This window comes from Diabrotica undecimpunctata, chromosome 7, assembly GCF_040954645.1.
Source record: "Diabrotica undecimpunctata isolate CICGRU chromosome 7, icDiaUnde3, whole genome shotgun sequence".
NCBI classification, from domain to species: Eukaryota; Metazoa; Arthropoda; class Insecta; order Coleoptera; family Chrysomelidae; genus Diabrotica; species Diabrotica undecimpunctata.
Genome location: NC_092809.1, coordinates 60,847,101 through 60,861,824, shown reverse-complemented (window position 1 = coordinate 60,861,824; position 14,724 = coordinate 60,847,101). Strand labels below are relative to the sequence as shown.

Genomic DNA, 14,724 nt, shown 5'->3' with positions numbered 1-14,724 from the left:
TAAAGCGTCTGACAAAAGTTCTGGTCCATGACAAGTGTCTGACAGTTATTGCAGTATTTTCAAAATAATATTCTACAAAATATGTATAAAAATCAGTTATGTAAATTTAAGTAAGATAGCTCTTATTTTTAGTTACCTTTCTCACCTGGTACCTGCCCAGGTGTCACCCAGCAAGTTTCATAAATACGCAGGTATTCAAAGCACACGAGACGCTACTGAGACTCTAAGGTTTCATCTGTGTGAAAATAAGTTATGTCTGATTGCTCTGGGATCTTACTCTAATACGTGTCAGTAGTACAAAACAATGAGTGTGTACCCAAAAAATCAAAATCTGTGAGTCTTTTTTTGGGTTTATTTCACTAGCTGATTGCAGTTCAGAAGGACCTAAAACTCTTGTTTTGAATACTGTGACAAAATATGGAATTGATTTATCTAAACGTAGAGGGTAGGGTTACCATGGAGCAAACGTTGTCGGGTGCATATGGAGGATTACAAGCACTTAAAAAAAACACAAATGCAGATTACATTTATTGTGCGGCACATGCATTAAATTTAATTTTAAATGATGCTGTGAAACGCGTTTCTTCAGTGTCAATTTTTTTTTGATAATTTTTAAAAATTATATACTTTTTTGCTAATAGTATAAAACGCTGGTCAATATTAGGTAACGAAAAATAGGAAAAATATAAAATTACGCTCAAGAAAGTATGTCCTACTAGATACTAGATGGTCTTTAAGGTACGATGTTTTATCGTCTATAAACAAAATTATTTACTGATAAGTGATAATGAAAACTTTGTATGAAATAAATTTAATTTTTACTAAAAAAGTAAAAATTTCGTGTTATAGGTTTTGAAGATTAGGTTCTAGCAATGGAAATTCTACATCGATCGGTCAATGGAAGTAATAAATATTATTGATCTCATAAGAATAGTAAAAAATGGTAAAAATGGAGCTCGAGAACGTTTATTTATTAACATGATTATAGAAACTTATTTGCGGCAAAATACAAAAAATGTAGACGAAAGCTTCACGCTTCATCTTGAGTTTCACGCTTTGTCCTATCGACAAAAATTAAAATAAGCTTTAAAGCTCATTTTAATTTTTGTCGATAGGACATTCTGATAAGATATCGAATATTTACCGTCGAGTTGATACAAATTTTATTTAAAAAATAGATTTTGCACGCGTAACTGACATTTAATATAACGAGAGAACGGTTCATTCTGCACAAAAAGTTCTAATAAACATTTTTGTTCAAAATCTTAGGTACATTTCTTGTTTGAAACATTTTTTTACGACGTACAGAATCCTGGTAAATCGATGTTTTCTGTTCCCCCCTACAAGGGAGGTTTAGGGGCAAGCCCAAGGGTAGGAATGACAAAATTTTTTACTTTTTTGCATCTTTTTAGGGTCTCATCTCGCAATTCTCAGCAAAATTCTGCTTTTTCGTATGAATTTTAGAAATCATACGAAGTCAATTCTCACTGACGACTGCACTAATAGCAAAACAAACGGAATAAATTAGAAAAACATGGATATGAATTCAACGCCAACAACTACACTAGATCGATATAACAATTTGCTATAATGATTACTAACCTAATCGAGAGACGGCATTTAAAAAAATAAAAATCTTAACTCTTCTTGCAGATTTTTGCGAGAAAATATTTTCTGCTTTCATCATACGTTTAATAAAATTTATCAATAAGTTATGAAATTATGAGTGGGTATAAGATTCTACGAAAAGATAACAAAACCGTTATAAATATTTACACGTGATAAGTAATTCTACGTATTCAACTTATACGTCACAGATATACCCGATTCATTCACTGATTAAAATCAAACAATGTCCTCTTTAATCTTTTCAAATAGTTTAGGAATTCCACAATAAGTGAACGGAAATATGATTAAATACACGATTACGTTTATGGAGCCTCTTTCGGAACCAAAGTTTTTTTGGCATGGGAATTAACTACTCACCCAGTATAAACAATTTCATTAAAGGAAAGAAAGGAGCATTATTGCAACAACAATTAATAGCATATCTGGTAGGATACAGAGGTGGGTTATTAGCTTTTAGACCAAGGATCCATCAGGATGTTAGGTGTTTTAGAGGAGCAACCATAGGATAGGATAGTGATCACTATTTAATTAAAGAATGATTTAAGGAGAGAATATCCAATTTAAAAAAGGAGATCGGGAAAAGGAGAGAAAAAATCGACATTAATAAACTAAAAGATCCCGACATTACAAATGTATACAAACAGCAAATAAAAGATCAAATAAAGACAGAAAACTTAGAAGAAGAAGAAGACATTAACCAACTATGGGCAAATATATGAGATATTGTGTTACATAAATCGGTTGAAATATTGGGCAAAATCAAGTCGGAAAAAAGAAATCATTGGTTTGATCATGAGTGCAAAGTGGTCACCAATAGAAAGAACGCAGCGTATCAAAAACAAAAAACCATCGATGCAGGTTGTACACAGAGAAAAAAAGAAGGGTATATATGTCTTAGGAGAGAGGAATAACGTATCCATCGACGTAAGAAGAGGGAATCCGAACAGAACAGTCTCAATGAGATACAAAGTTTATTCGATAAAAATGAAACGAGGAAATACTACAATTCCTTAAATAAAAGCCGTCGAGAATTTAAACCACGATTAAAAATTTGTAAAGACACTAACGGTGAAATTCTACATGATAAAAACTCAGTTCTTAACAGATGGGCACAACATTTCAGCAAACATCAAAATATAAACGATATTGAAAGAGGTTACAACATAGACAACCAACAAAATCTACAAAAAATTTATTAAAATCCTTTATAAAAACTATATAATTAAAAACCCCAATCGGGCTATAAAGACAAAACGTTTTCGGAATCCGTATTCCATCATCAGTGTCTAGGTATATATGTTTAGCCACTAAATATCTGGGTAAAAACCCGTTAAAAGTTGTAGGTTAAAATTAAGTTTACATTATTCGATCTTATGTATTAAGATGTTAAAGATACCAGTAGATTTGGTAACATGTCAACGTACGACTCTAGGACTCTACATGAAGTTGCTGGTCCTGAGACAAAGTGTCTACGAGGACTTGATGATAGCAACATGGTATACAGCCAGCTACAGGAATTTAGTTTCCTTGTGAAAATCTACAACGTCAACTACACAGTGAAGACCCAACAAGAGAAGAAGTGTCAAATGCTAACCTAAAACTCAAAGACAATAAAGCTCCAGGAATCTATGAAATCTGTTCGGAAATGTATAAAAAAAGGTGGTGATCAACTTTTTGCAGCAATCCATAAACTAATAGCACTTATTTGGTAGAATGAATTGGTACCAGAAGAGTGGCTAAAGGGAATAATATGTCCGTTGCATAAAAGGGTGATCAGCTGGAGTGTAAGAACTATGGAGGCATTACTCTGTTAGCATCTGCGTATAAAATCTTCGGCAATGTATTGTTTGAAAGACTTAAACATTTTACAAAGGATATTGTTGGTCAATATCAATGCGGATTTCCTGCTGGAAAGTCAACTACACATCAAATTCAAGCACATAGGCAGATTCTAGAAAAGTCACTAAAATATAACATAGATACATACCATCTCTTCGTCGACTTCAAAGCAGCCTATGACAGTGTGAAAATAACTCCATTATATAATGCAATGATAGACTTTGGGATCCCACTTACTTTAGTTAAGTTGACCCAACTAACAATGCAAAACGTAAGCTCATGCTAGAATTGAAAGAGAAAACTCTACGTTCTTTGACATTAATAATGGTCTATGGCGTGTCTCCTCTTTAATATTGCCTTGGAAAAGGCAATCAGACAATTAAATATTAGAATGAATGGAACTATTTTTAATAGATCGACGCAAATTCTCGCAAAATGATGAAAGACTTCTTGCTATTTTTGATAGAAAAATTCTTAGAAAGTTTTTGGGGCCGTAAATAAAAATGGGCTATGACGTCAAGATAGAACTGTGAAGTATATCAGTTATACATTGTTCCAGATATTGTGAAATTCGTTAAAGTGCAGAGACTTAAATGGGCGGGATACATTGCTAGGATCACGAATACATGAAGAGATTAACATTTTCAAAACAAGAGGGTACAAGAAGTAGAGGACGACCACGAAGGAGATGGATTGATGATGTGGAAGAAGATCTACAGATTCTAAGGGTCAGAAGATGGAGGGAAGTTGCCAGGAACCGACAGGAGTGGCGACTTCTTTGTGAGCAGGCCAAGATTCACAACGGATGGTCGAGCCACTTGTGATGATGATGATGATGAACCATCAGGACATTATATTTAGACAAACTAGGTAGACTAGATCACAGCTGGATAAAAACAATTGAGGTAAAACGTGAAATGTATTTTGTGCACTCAAGGTAAATATGATTCAAATCTCCGTCTTTATTACATTCAGGATATAAATTTAAATCAAAAATTCAAATTTTTACTAGAAGGAAAAGATGCGTGTCCAAACTTCATTCTGATTAAGGTTGTAACATACCTTGAAGCATGCTGTACACCATGGTGATGGTGTAGGGACGATGTACTGGACTAAGACACTTCAAAAGCCAAACTCAGCAAGTTGCAAAGACTTACATATGGAGATAACTGGTGCCATGCATACTACTCCAACAGCAGCTTGTATTTAATAATACAAGAAAAAGCATGATTGGGAGTCTACAGAATAAAACGATAACTGAAACTTTGCAATGAAGGGACAGGGCATATGAGTATCACAAGGATTGTGACGAAGGACATTTTTAATGAGATCACATGACAAAAAAAACAATTTTAAGTATTTTATTATAAGGTGTCTAGTCCAGACAGGAATGTATAGAGAAACAAGGAGTACCATAACCAACAAGGTAAGATCTGGTATACAGATGGATCTAAAACTACAGAGGATGTGGGTGTGAGGAATATACTCTATTAATCCAAGAATTAATTAACTCCGCCTGCAGTTTTGTTGGGTGGATCGAGTAGCTCGACAGAACTGTTGCCGGTCCCAAGCCCGGATAAGGGAGAAGGGAGTCTACAGCCAGGTTAGCACCCTACTGATAGACTTTAAAACCATACAGCTCACAGAAACAGGATTATGCCTCAGAACAGGAATGATTTCATTACGACGACTAACGCGAGAAAGAGGACAACGAATTTATGGAAAACGAGAAATATACTTCGCATCGGTACTTGGAACGTAAAGTCTCTAAACACAAGACAGCTTGTAGAAAAAAATATAGACGTATGTGCACTACAAGAGACGAAGAAAAAAGGAAAGGATCAAATTATGCTAGATGACTATCTGATGATTTACAGTGGTGTTGCGAAAGAAACCAGAGCCAAAGAAGGAGTCGCCCTGTTACTACACAGAAAATTTTTACACCAAGTACAAGAATGTAAATGTACCTCTGAAAGAATAGTAAGTGCAAAAATTAAACTGGATGTCAAACCTCATCTAAATGTGATAGCAATATATGCACCAGAGAACAACAGAGATACCACCACAAGGGAAAACTTCTACGAACACCTTCAGACTGTAATAAACGAAACCCCAAATGATGAATATATAATCATTATGGGTGATTTTAACACCCGTGTTGGTAATGATATAGTTTTAGGAATAAAACAGCGATATAACGAAAATATCAGAAATGAAAACGGACCTTCTGACGGACCTCTGCAACATAAACGTGATATGTATTAATAATACATTTTTTCCTCACAAAGAACAATACAAACACACTTTTGAAAACAGTAGAGGACAAAGATCTATGATAGACTATATTCTGTCGAATAGAGAGTTACAGCCCTCTAAAATTTTGGATCATAAATTGGTATTGTGCAAAATCCAACTGAAAACACACATATGTGATAGCAAAATACCAGAATACACCACAAAGATAAAAGTCGATAGAGTCGAAAGCTTACAGGATGACACCACAAGATATCTATTCCAAAAAAGAATAACCGAAAAAAGCAGAAACACATATATCACAGAAAATGATGGAGTAGAAGAAAGCTGGGCAAAAATTAAGTCTAATATCTTAGCCTCGGCCAAGGAAGTTCTTGGTGAAAGAAATATAAATAAAAATCAAAAAAGGTCAAAGAACGGAGGTAAAGGAACTAATAGAATCAAAACACATAGAAAAGGATACGTGGATTGACTACCTAAGAAAGCTCTATGCAGAGGAATAACAAACGACGCTAGAATCGGAAACACCAGATATTACCACAAAGGCACAAATGAAGAACTTAATATAAATATGTACAAAAAATTCGGAAAATACTTGAAAACCCGAAGAATAGAAAAGCAGCAGGTAAAGACGGGATACCAAACGAATTACTGAAATATTGTGGAGCAGCAATGACAGAACAATTAACAACATTAATACGATAAAATACCGCAAGATTGGAGAACGAGCGAACTAATTCTATCCATTCTTATCCGCATTGCCGTTCAAGTTGGTACAAAAATTGACAAAACAACAAAAAAGATTAAAAACATAAATTTATTTTTGTATTTACAGCTAACATAGATTTAAAGCTATTAATATAGGTGTCCCCTAGATTATTTTGATGTGATATAATGTACGTTAATATATAGACGTATATATACACGTTACACTATGGTCTGATGATCGTTTTATATTCCTTAAACTTAGATATCCGATGTATGGTATCGAGACACAATATGTCAGTTACCGAGAAATAGGTTTGTTGCCCTTCATATTACTTTTTCTTGAATTTCAGATCTTCTACTCCCTCTGTATTTAAATCGACTTCTAGATAAGTATAATTTCTAGCTATATTGCTCTTGTCTGTGTTAGTGCTTTTGTCGTCTCCTCCACTTGTCGTATTACATATTCAAGAACCAGATTGATCAGTGTTGAAGCAAGTCTTATGTTTATGTAAGCCTTATTTGAAACCTTGGTCTGTTTTAAATCATTCAGTAAGTTCTTTATATATTCTGACCATTGCTGTTGCTGAGTCATCATTGCTATTATTAGTCGGATATATTTCAAGGGGATGATAAAGCTTTCCAAGATGTTGCTTCTCTTTATTAATGGATGTTTCACTCCTTTTATTACATCAACATTGAATAAAAAATAGTTCCTACTTTTCTTGTGTTGGCCATCTTAGTTAAAATGTGTCTGACCTCAACACTTTACTTCCCTAAATAAAAGGACATATATATATATATATATATATATATATATATATATATATATATATATATATATATATATGTATATATATATATATATATATGTATATATATATATATGTATATATATATATATATATATATATATATATATATATATATATGTATATATATATATATATATATATATATATATATATATATAAAGAATTTCTACAGTTTTCACTGCATTCCTTCACTCAACCGTTTTCTCCAATTTTTCCTGTTTAGCCAGTCCCCTTCCTGTAGGTTATAAGAAACATTAGTAAAGAAATCATTAATTTCGTCAGATAAAACCTGTCTCCATGTTACTCTTAAACTTAATGCTCATTGATAATATCTCACATACAATTAATTATATTAGACTTGTAATGCATCTCTTTATAAAAGTATTTGTTAGCAAACATGGCATCACTTGTGGATTCTAAATTTGTTTTTGGTTTACAGCATCTAGCTATAACATTAATTCTTTGATCACAAGAAGATAATCTCAAAACGCCTATGATGTTAAAATAACTTATTGTTTAAACGATAAACTAACATTAATTAACAACATATTAAATTTAAAATACATTTTACATGTAGTGACTTAGTGGGCCTGTCCTACGCTTTTAATATTATTTTAATTGTTACGTTTATGTATACTTGTTAGCACCGAATTTTTACATGCTTGGTAAGTCAAAAGTTTCACTATTAAACCGTATTATGTCTAAGCCCAAAAAATCCACTAAAAAATAAATATATAATTGACAGAGAGTAAAAGTTCTTAATGTTAAACGTTTTAGAATCTTGACAAAGGCCTGGATTGCCTGCAGAAACGGGATAATAAAATCTACTACCAAATTTAACATAACCTTCTGAATCTAAATTCACATAAGAAAGGAGTTTGTTTCTATATTCCTGTCGTTTATCTTTTATTTCATTTATTTCCTGTGTTAATATTTTGTACGTTTCGCTAAATTTTGCATCCTTTTTTAAAAACTGGTCTATTTTACTCTCATATTTTGTTACTTGATAGGTATTCTGGCGATTTTCTTGTTCTTTAGGTCACAAATTTCATATTTACACTGCACACTGTTTTTTTTTAATAATTAAATTAATTATAATAACAAATGTTAAAAAAACTAAGGTAAAGCGTACCAGCATATCTTGCAAGGAGAATAAAAAAGGAAAAACAAAATATTAAAATTAATAACTTGTTTAAAATATTTATTCTTAGAACTCTTACTCATTCTTAACGAACTTATTTTTTAATTCATTAAACATCTGTATTAAATCATCTAAACTGTATTGTCCATGCACAATATTATCTCGAGTACGAACATTTACTGTCCCATTTGACTTTTCTTTTTCTCCAACCACTAATATAAAATTGAACTGTTGAAACTGTGCATTCCTGATTTTCTTATTGAGAGTATTGTGGGAATCAAGATCAACTTCTATCATAAACCCAGCATTAAAAAGTTTTTCCCTAATTTCGTTTGCATATTCAGCACAAGTTGATCTAACAGGAATTACCATAGCTTGTCTTGGTGATAACCAAAAAGGCCATTTACCTGCATAAGATTCACTTAAAACAGCTATACATCTTTCAACTGACCCAAGAATTGCTCTATGGATCATGACTGGTCTTTTCTTTTCCCCACTATCACTATCATATAATAAATTAAACCTAATGGGTAACTGAAAGTCTAATTGAATGGTTGCACACTGATGAGGCCTGCCAATCGCATCTTTAATAGTTATATCAATTTTTGGGCCATAAAATGCTCCATCACCAGGGTTCAACTGCCAAGGTTTGTTCAACTGAACAAGACTTTCTTCTAATGCTTTTTCAGCAGAGTCCCACAATTCTGGCTCCCCAATATATTTCTCAGGTCTGGTTGACAAGCACAGTTCAAAGGTAAAGCCAAATGTAGAATAAACATATTCCACAAAATTTAAACAATCACTTATTTCACTTTTCAGTTGATCAGGAGTGCAGAAAATGTGAGCATCATCTTGCTGAAATCTTCTAACTCTAGTCAAACCTACGAAATAAAAAATAAGTTACTTCAATAGATCACATCAAGATTAACGATACAATAGTTCATTGTATGCTTAATCAAACAAGTGATTTATTTCCACAAATGGAGTTAGATGCTTTACACTGCGGTGGTAATGCCTCTTTTGAATACAAATTTGATAGCGCCAGGTTCACCAGACCCGATATATAAATAAAATAACTATCTTATAAATACGTATATGTGAATATGATATTAAATAATATATTATTTTAATATTTTTTGACATTTCTTTACAACCCTACATTTTGATAAAAAAAAAGTTTATTAATGAAAAAAATTTTATTTAACCACTAATGAAACATGAAATATTTATTTTAAAGAAACATAAAAAGTAATGCTGAAACAAACTAAAAATAATAAAATAAACGATTAATTTGAACATTCATCTCAATAAATATTGACATGTTTGAGGTATAAAAATGCATGGCATTTTTTACAATACTATTTTGACTTATTGTCATTTTTACACTTAACGGAACTTTTCTTTGTCCCAGTAGGCATATCTGGCAAATTTTCTCGAATTCTAGTATTTGCAATTTCTTGACGTCTATATCTTACCTGCGGTGGTACATTTTGAGCTGATGATCTTCTTTTTAAGTGCTCGTCTAATAATGGCAGAGCAATAGTTTTTAAAAAGTGTCGACGTTTCATACTGGTATCAGGGTTGTTACAATTTTATACAATTTGTGGATTTACACCTGCTATGTTCATAGTTGAATAAAATATTACCATGGGCCACCTATTCATATTACGTGCCACATTGTACAATGAACAAAGTTGGTCTAGTGTATCAACTCCACCTTTTGTCTTATTATAAAATGTGACAATTTCTGGTTTATATTGATTCCCGGAATTTTCATCAATTACCTCATTGTGATGTAGACTAGAGACTAACAAAACATTTTTATTTTGTTTTAAGTATAAGACACAAGGGTAATACCTTTTTGAAAACCAAACATACTTGATAGAAGAAGTCTAGACTTTATATTCTTAAACTCCAAAGGAATTCCACGTCTATTTTTCCTGATTGTGCCTACATAAAGTTAATGTATGTGTGTTCAAAAGATCATTTATAAGTGGTAACGTTGTAAACCAGTTGTCACAAGTAATATTTCGCGACATTCCGGAAATTGGTGTTATCAGACGCTCCACAATACTTTTTGAATAATTTTTTACTCTAAACAGCCTATTTGGTTGCTCACAGACGTAAACCGCTAGGTTTTTAGTGTAACACATCTTCGAGTCTACTAGCGCAAATATCTTAAGTCTACATCGTCCCCTAAATGCTTCCAATTTTTCATCAATCGTAACGCAACTCCCAACTGTATAATGGTCTTTGCAATTCATAACAAATTCATCAAAAAAAATTCTAATCGGAGCAAGTTTATCTAGGGCTTTTCGTATTCCTCGTGTTTTCCTATCATAAAAACGTAACATACGAAGCAAAAACGAAACCTTCCCAGGGACATTGTCAACCAGAAGATTTCTACTCCACACCTTTTTCTATCCCACAGTTCTTCAAGATTTAGTCTAGCACCTTTTTAATCCTGACAAATATAAAAGGCCCAATAAAGCCTTTATTTCAGTTTTATCTGTGGGTCGTGCCGATCTTTCTCGGGTGTATGTACATTTTCAATAAATTTGTTTGTAAATTCAACTATTGTATCTAGCATACCGTCGGAAATAAATAAACTCCAGCATTCTGCAGGAGTTTTTGCATAAGAAATTATATCCTGCCTACTGGTTTTTTCTCTTGTCGAAGCCAAACTGTGTTTCCACCACACTGTCCCATCTTTAGCGGTAAAACGAGGTATTTGTATGTTTTTCGGTTCACAACTTTCATCATCAGAATTTGAAGAAGAAGCATCCTGTTCAGTATTCAATGATTCAGATTGGACTTCGCAATGGCTGAAGTTGTCAGTCTCATGACAAATTCATCTTCTGAATCAATCTCTATTTCACTATCAGATGGTACTTCTTCCAGTAGACGAAGAAGTCTAGCTTACTGGGCCTCCAAATCCATTACCTGCAAATAATTATTATAAGTTATAAAAGACAATGTAAAAAAATTATTCAAGTATATAGCATTCTATCTAATCAAGTTGTAAAAGTAAATAAACAAAAAAAAAGTTAAAAGACTCACCAAAAAATTACTAACTGATTTGGTAGCGCTGGGTCTCCTGAATCCGACGTATCCACTTTACAAAAAATGAGTTGTGGTGCCGGAGAAGATATAAACATAGCTGGATGGTTTTGTTACCAGCACTGTTGCCAACGGAGTTCTGTGCAGTTAAAGATAGGTTCAGGTTTCACAGAACCGGTGCTAACACCGCAGGCTTAAGAACTATGGCGACAAACAAAATCAAAATTTAACACAGATAACTGTTGCATATTTTATTAATCTCTTTAGTGGTGCTACAGCCCCTAAAATGTATTTACATTTTTAATTTACCTGTGTCATACTGGTGTGGTGCTTTGTGCTTTCCAGTTGGAGACACTGGCCAACTGGCATCATTATAGCAGGTTTATAACAAACAGTTTCTGAGACAAAACCTATAGTATATTTATTCCAGCCTACTCTCCTATATTCAATGAATGCCTAGTACTATATTTCTTCTTTTGTCAAATATAGAGCTTCTTTTACATATGCATATGTATATTGGAATAGCTGTTTATTATGTGGTACATCCACAATATTTTGATATTCAAGTTAACAAAGAGCCATACACACAAGTTGTGTTTTCACTTGTATATTAATGTACAGATGATACAAGTTTTGTTAAAAAATTATTTGAAGTACAGATTTTATTAAATTTCATTAGGTATTAATAGACTCTTCACTCTTATGAATGTTGTTTTGCAATTTCTATATTTGTTATATACTTCAGTATACAGGTCTTATGTTAGCTTACAACTATTGGATGCATATTTTACCTATTCTATATACTGTCATGGTTGTGAGACATGAACGTTAAAAACCACAATGCTAAACAAGTTAGAAGCATTCGAATTGTGGTGCTATAGACAAATCCTAAAGGTATCGTGGGTTTCGCACACTTCCAATGAAGATGTTCTTCAAATGATCAATTCAGAACTTCTGCTCATAAACACCATAAAGAGGAGAAAAACAGAATACTTCGGCCATATAATTAGAGGACCTAAATACCATCTACTTCGCCTTATAATACAAGGAAAAGTGGAAGGAAAGAGATGGATTGGTCGAAAGAAACTTTCATGGCTGCGTAATATTAGACAATGGTGTGGTTCCACAGTAGAAGAATTATTTCGCGCAGCAGCCGACAGAGAAAGGTTTCAGGAAATTGTAAACATGATGACGGCCAAAGTCTGAATACAGGCACGGCACCCAAAGAAAATATACTGTCAATGTATAGTTTATTTGTAAATTGGGGATTTTAGTGACTGACACTACTGTATATTCACACAAACTGAACTTTTTGAAATGATGACTAGTCATTAGTGTATTTTAAACTATTTATATATTTTGTTATTACTTCCATATCCCAATATTGTTTGGTAGTTCTGTGTCAAATATATAAATTAACAAAAGATACAAACGATATAAATTCCTGTTACACCTAATGTTATTACACTTATATAATAATTTACCATTAGTTAACCAATATACCTACCTGTTAATACACCTGACAGTTCATTTCTATGAAGCACACCAAAATCCGCTAGACGAAGAGGAAGTTCCCTCCAGGACCTAATGCGATGGTCAAAAATTAAACAATGTCCGGGACAATTCATGGGCTTCAATGCATATTTATCATTTTCTATATCTATTGAAAATATATTCTCTGAATAATGTGACCAGTGGCCTGAGGTCTGCCATAACTTTGTATTGTAAATATTTGGAGAAATTACCTCCTGATATCCCCTTTTCCTATATTCGCTTCGAATAAAATTTACCAGTGTATTGTATATGTGAGTTCCATAAGGTTGGAAAAAACAAGAACCGGGAGACATTTCATGGAAGAAAAATAATTCTTGCTCTCTTCCAATTTTTCTATGATCTGGTAATTCTTTTTCCGGTAGAGAGGGTTTAACTTTTTCATCATGTTTAAATCTTATAATTGGTGATTTAAATGTCACTAGACAAAATTTGTAATTTTCAGTCAAATTTGATATTCTAAATAAATGTGAAACCCACGATTTGTTACATATTTTCAACATTTTAGTTAGATTATGTTAATTTATTCTTTTAATATATTTTATAAAAATATTTCATGTTTAAATATTTTTAAATTTCTAATTCCTAACCTTAAATTCTTCTTTTCTTGTATTTCCCAATTTATCGAAACAATTTTCAGTAACGTAGACGTAGAACCAAATAATATAGACGCATATAAAAGGACAAATGGGCGATTTGGTCACGGTTGTGACTGCATAAACTCAAACCGTGGCCGTCGGTTTAAAACCATCATGAAAAATGTAGTTAGGGGGAAGTGGGAAAGGAGTACTGTCTACAGTACATCAAATTTACTTACCTTTGCACGTCATTATCATTGACAGAGGTCGACGTTGACATAGCTGCCAAAATATAAAAAAACCCTGAATCCATTTTAAATCAAATAGGTCACATAATTATTGCAAAAGTGGATTATACAACAAAACAAATTAATATTTAATGTAAATAAATAGAAACAAAATAAGAGTTAAAAATAATCTTGTTAAAAACACTTTGAGCGGCTTATTTAAAAAACAACATAGTTTAATTAATAGTAAATAATAAAAACAAAACTAAACTGTCAACACCGCAACTGTCAAATAAGTGTTACCAATGTATGCCAAAATATCACGTTCGTTCGATTACAGTTACAGTGTGTCCGAGCAAATGTTCTTCATAAAAACGCTTTATAATGCATTTATACAAATTAAATGAAACATATTATTGTCTATTTCTTTAAGTTAACATTATTTCAAATCTTTAAATATTATTTCTACGCGTATATAATAAAATGTGTCTAGTGGCTGTATTGCCAGTGTACTCGGCAAAGTGATTCTAAAAAAGAACACACCTACCGCCTAAATATTTCGTGTTGGTATCATGTGACTTCACGGGCTATGACGCGGATGACGTGCAAAAGGTATATTAATTTAAAATATTCAAAGTGTTTATTTTTTTTATATTACAAGTAAATAAAATTTTATAACTTTGAATTAAAAATAGGTTTGTTCCAACACTACGAAAAACCGTCACATAACTTTTTATTATACTGTTTTCCTGTTTTACGAAACATTTAAAAAAAATTAATTTTCTCATAACTTCTCATCAACCTTTTTAGACAATATTTACTCATGTTCTTTAATTGCAAGATTGTCATTCTACCAGGGTACTTTCCCGTTGAAATTGCTCAATATATAAAACAATTATCTTTAAGCGCTGACATGACAATGAGAT

The 14,724-nt window shown here is 32.4% G+C and overlaps 1 protein-coding gene across 1 annotated transcript; it reads right to left on the bottom strand.

The window, feature by feature from the left end:
* Window positions 1-8,421: 8,421 nt before the first annotated feature.
* Window positions 8,422-13,679, bottom strand: LOC140445408 (threonine--tRNA ligase 1, cytoplasmic-like). The gene is made up of 2 exons (XM_072537413.1): window positions 12,950-13,679; window positions 8,422-9,263 (listed from the first exon to the last, which is right to left on the bottom strand). Exons 1-2 carry the CDS (start codon window positions 13,494-13,496, stop codon window positions 8,458-8,460), a joined length of 1,353 nt encoding a protein of 450 aa, XP_072393514.1. The 5' UTR covers window positions 13,497-13,679; the 3' UTR covers window positions 8,422-8,457.
* Between the last annotated feature and the right edge of the window lie 1,045 nt (window positions 13,680-14,724).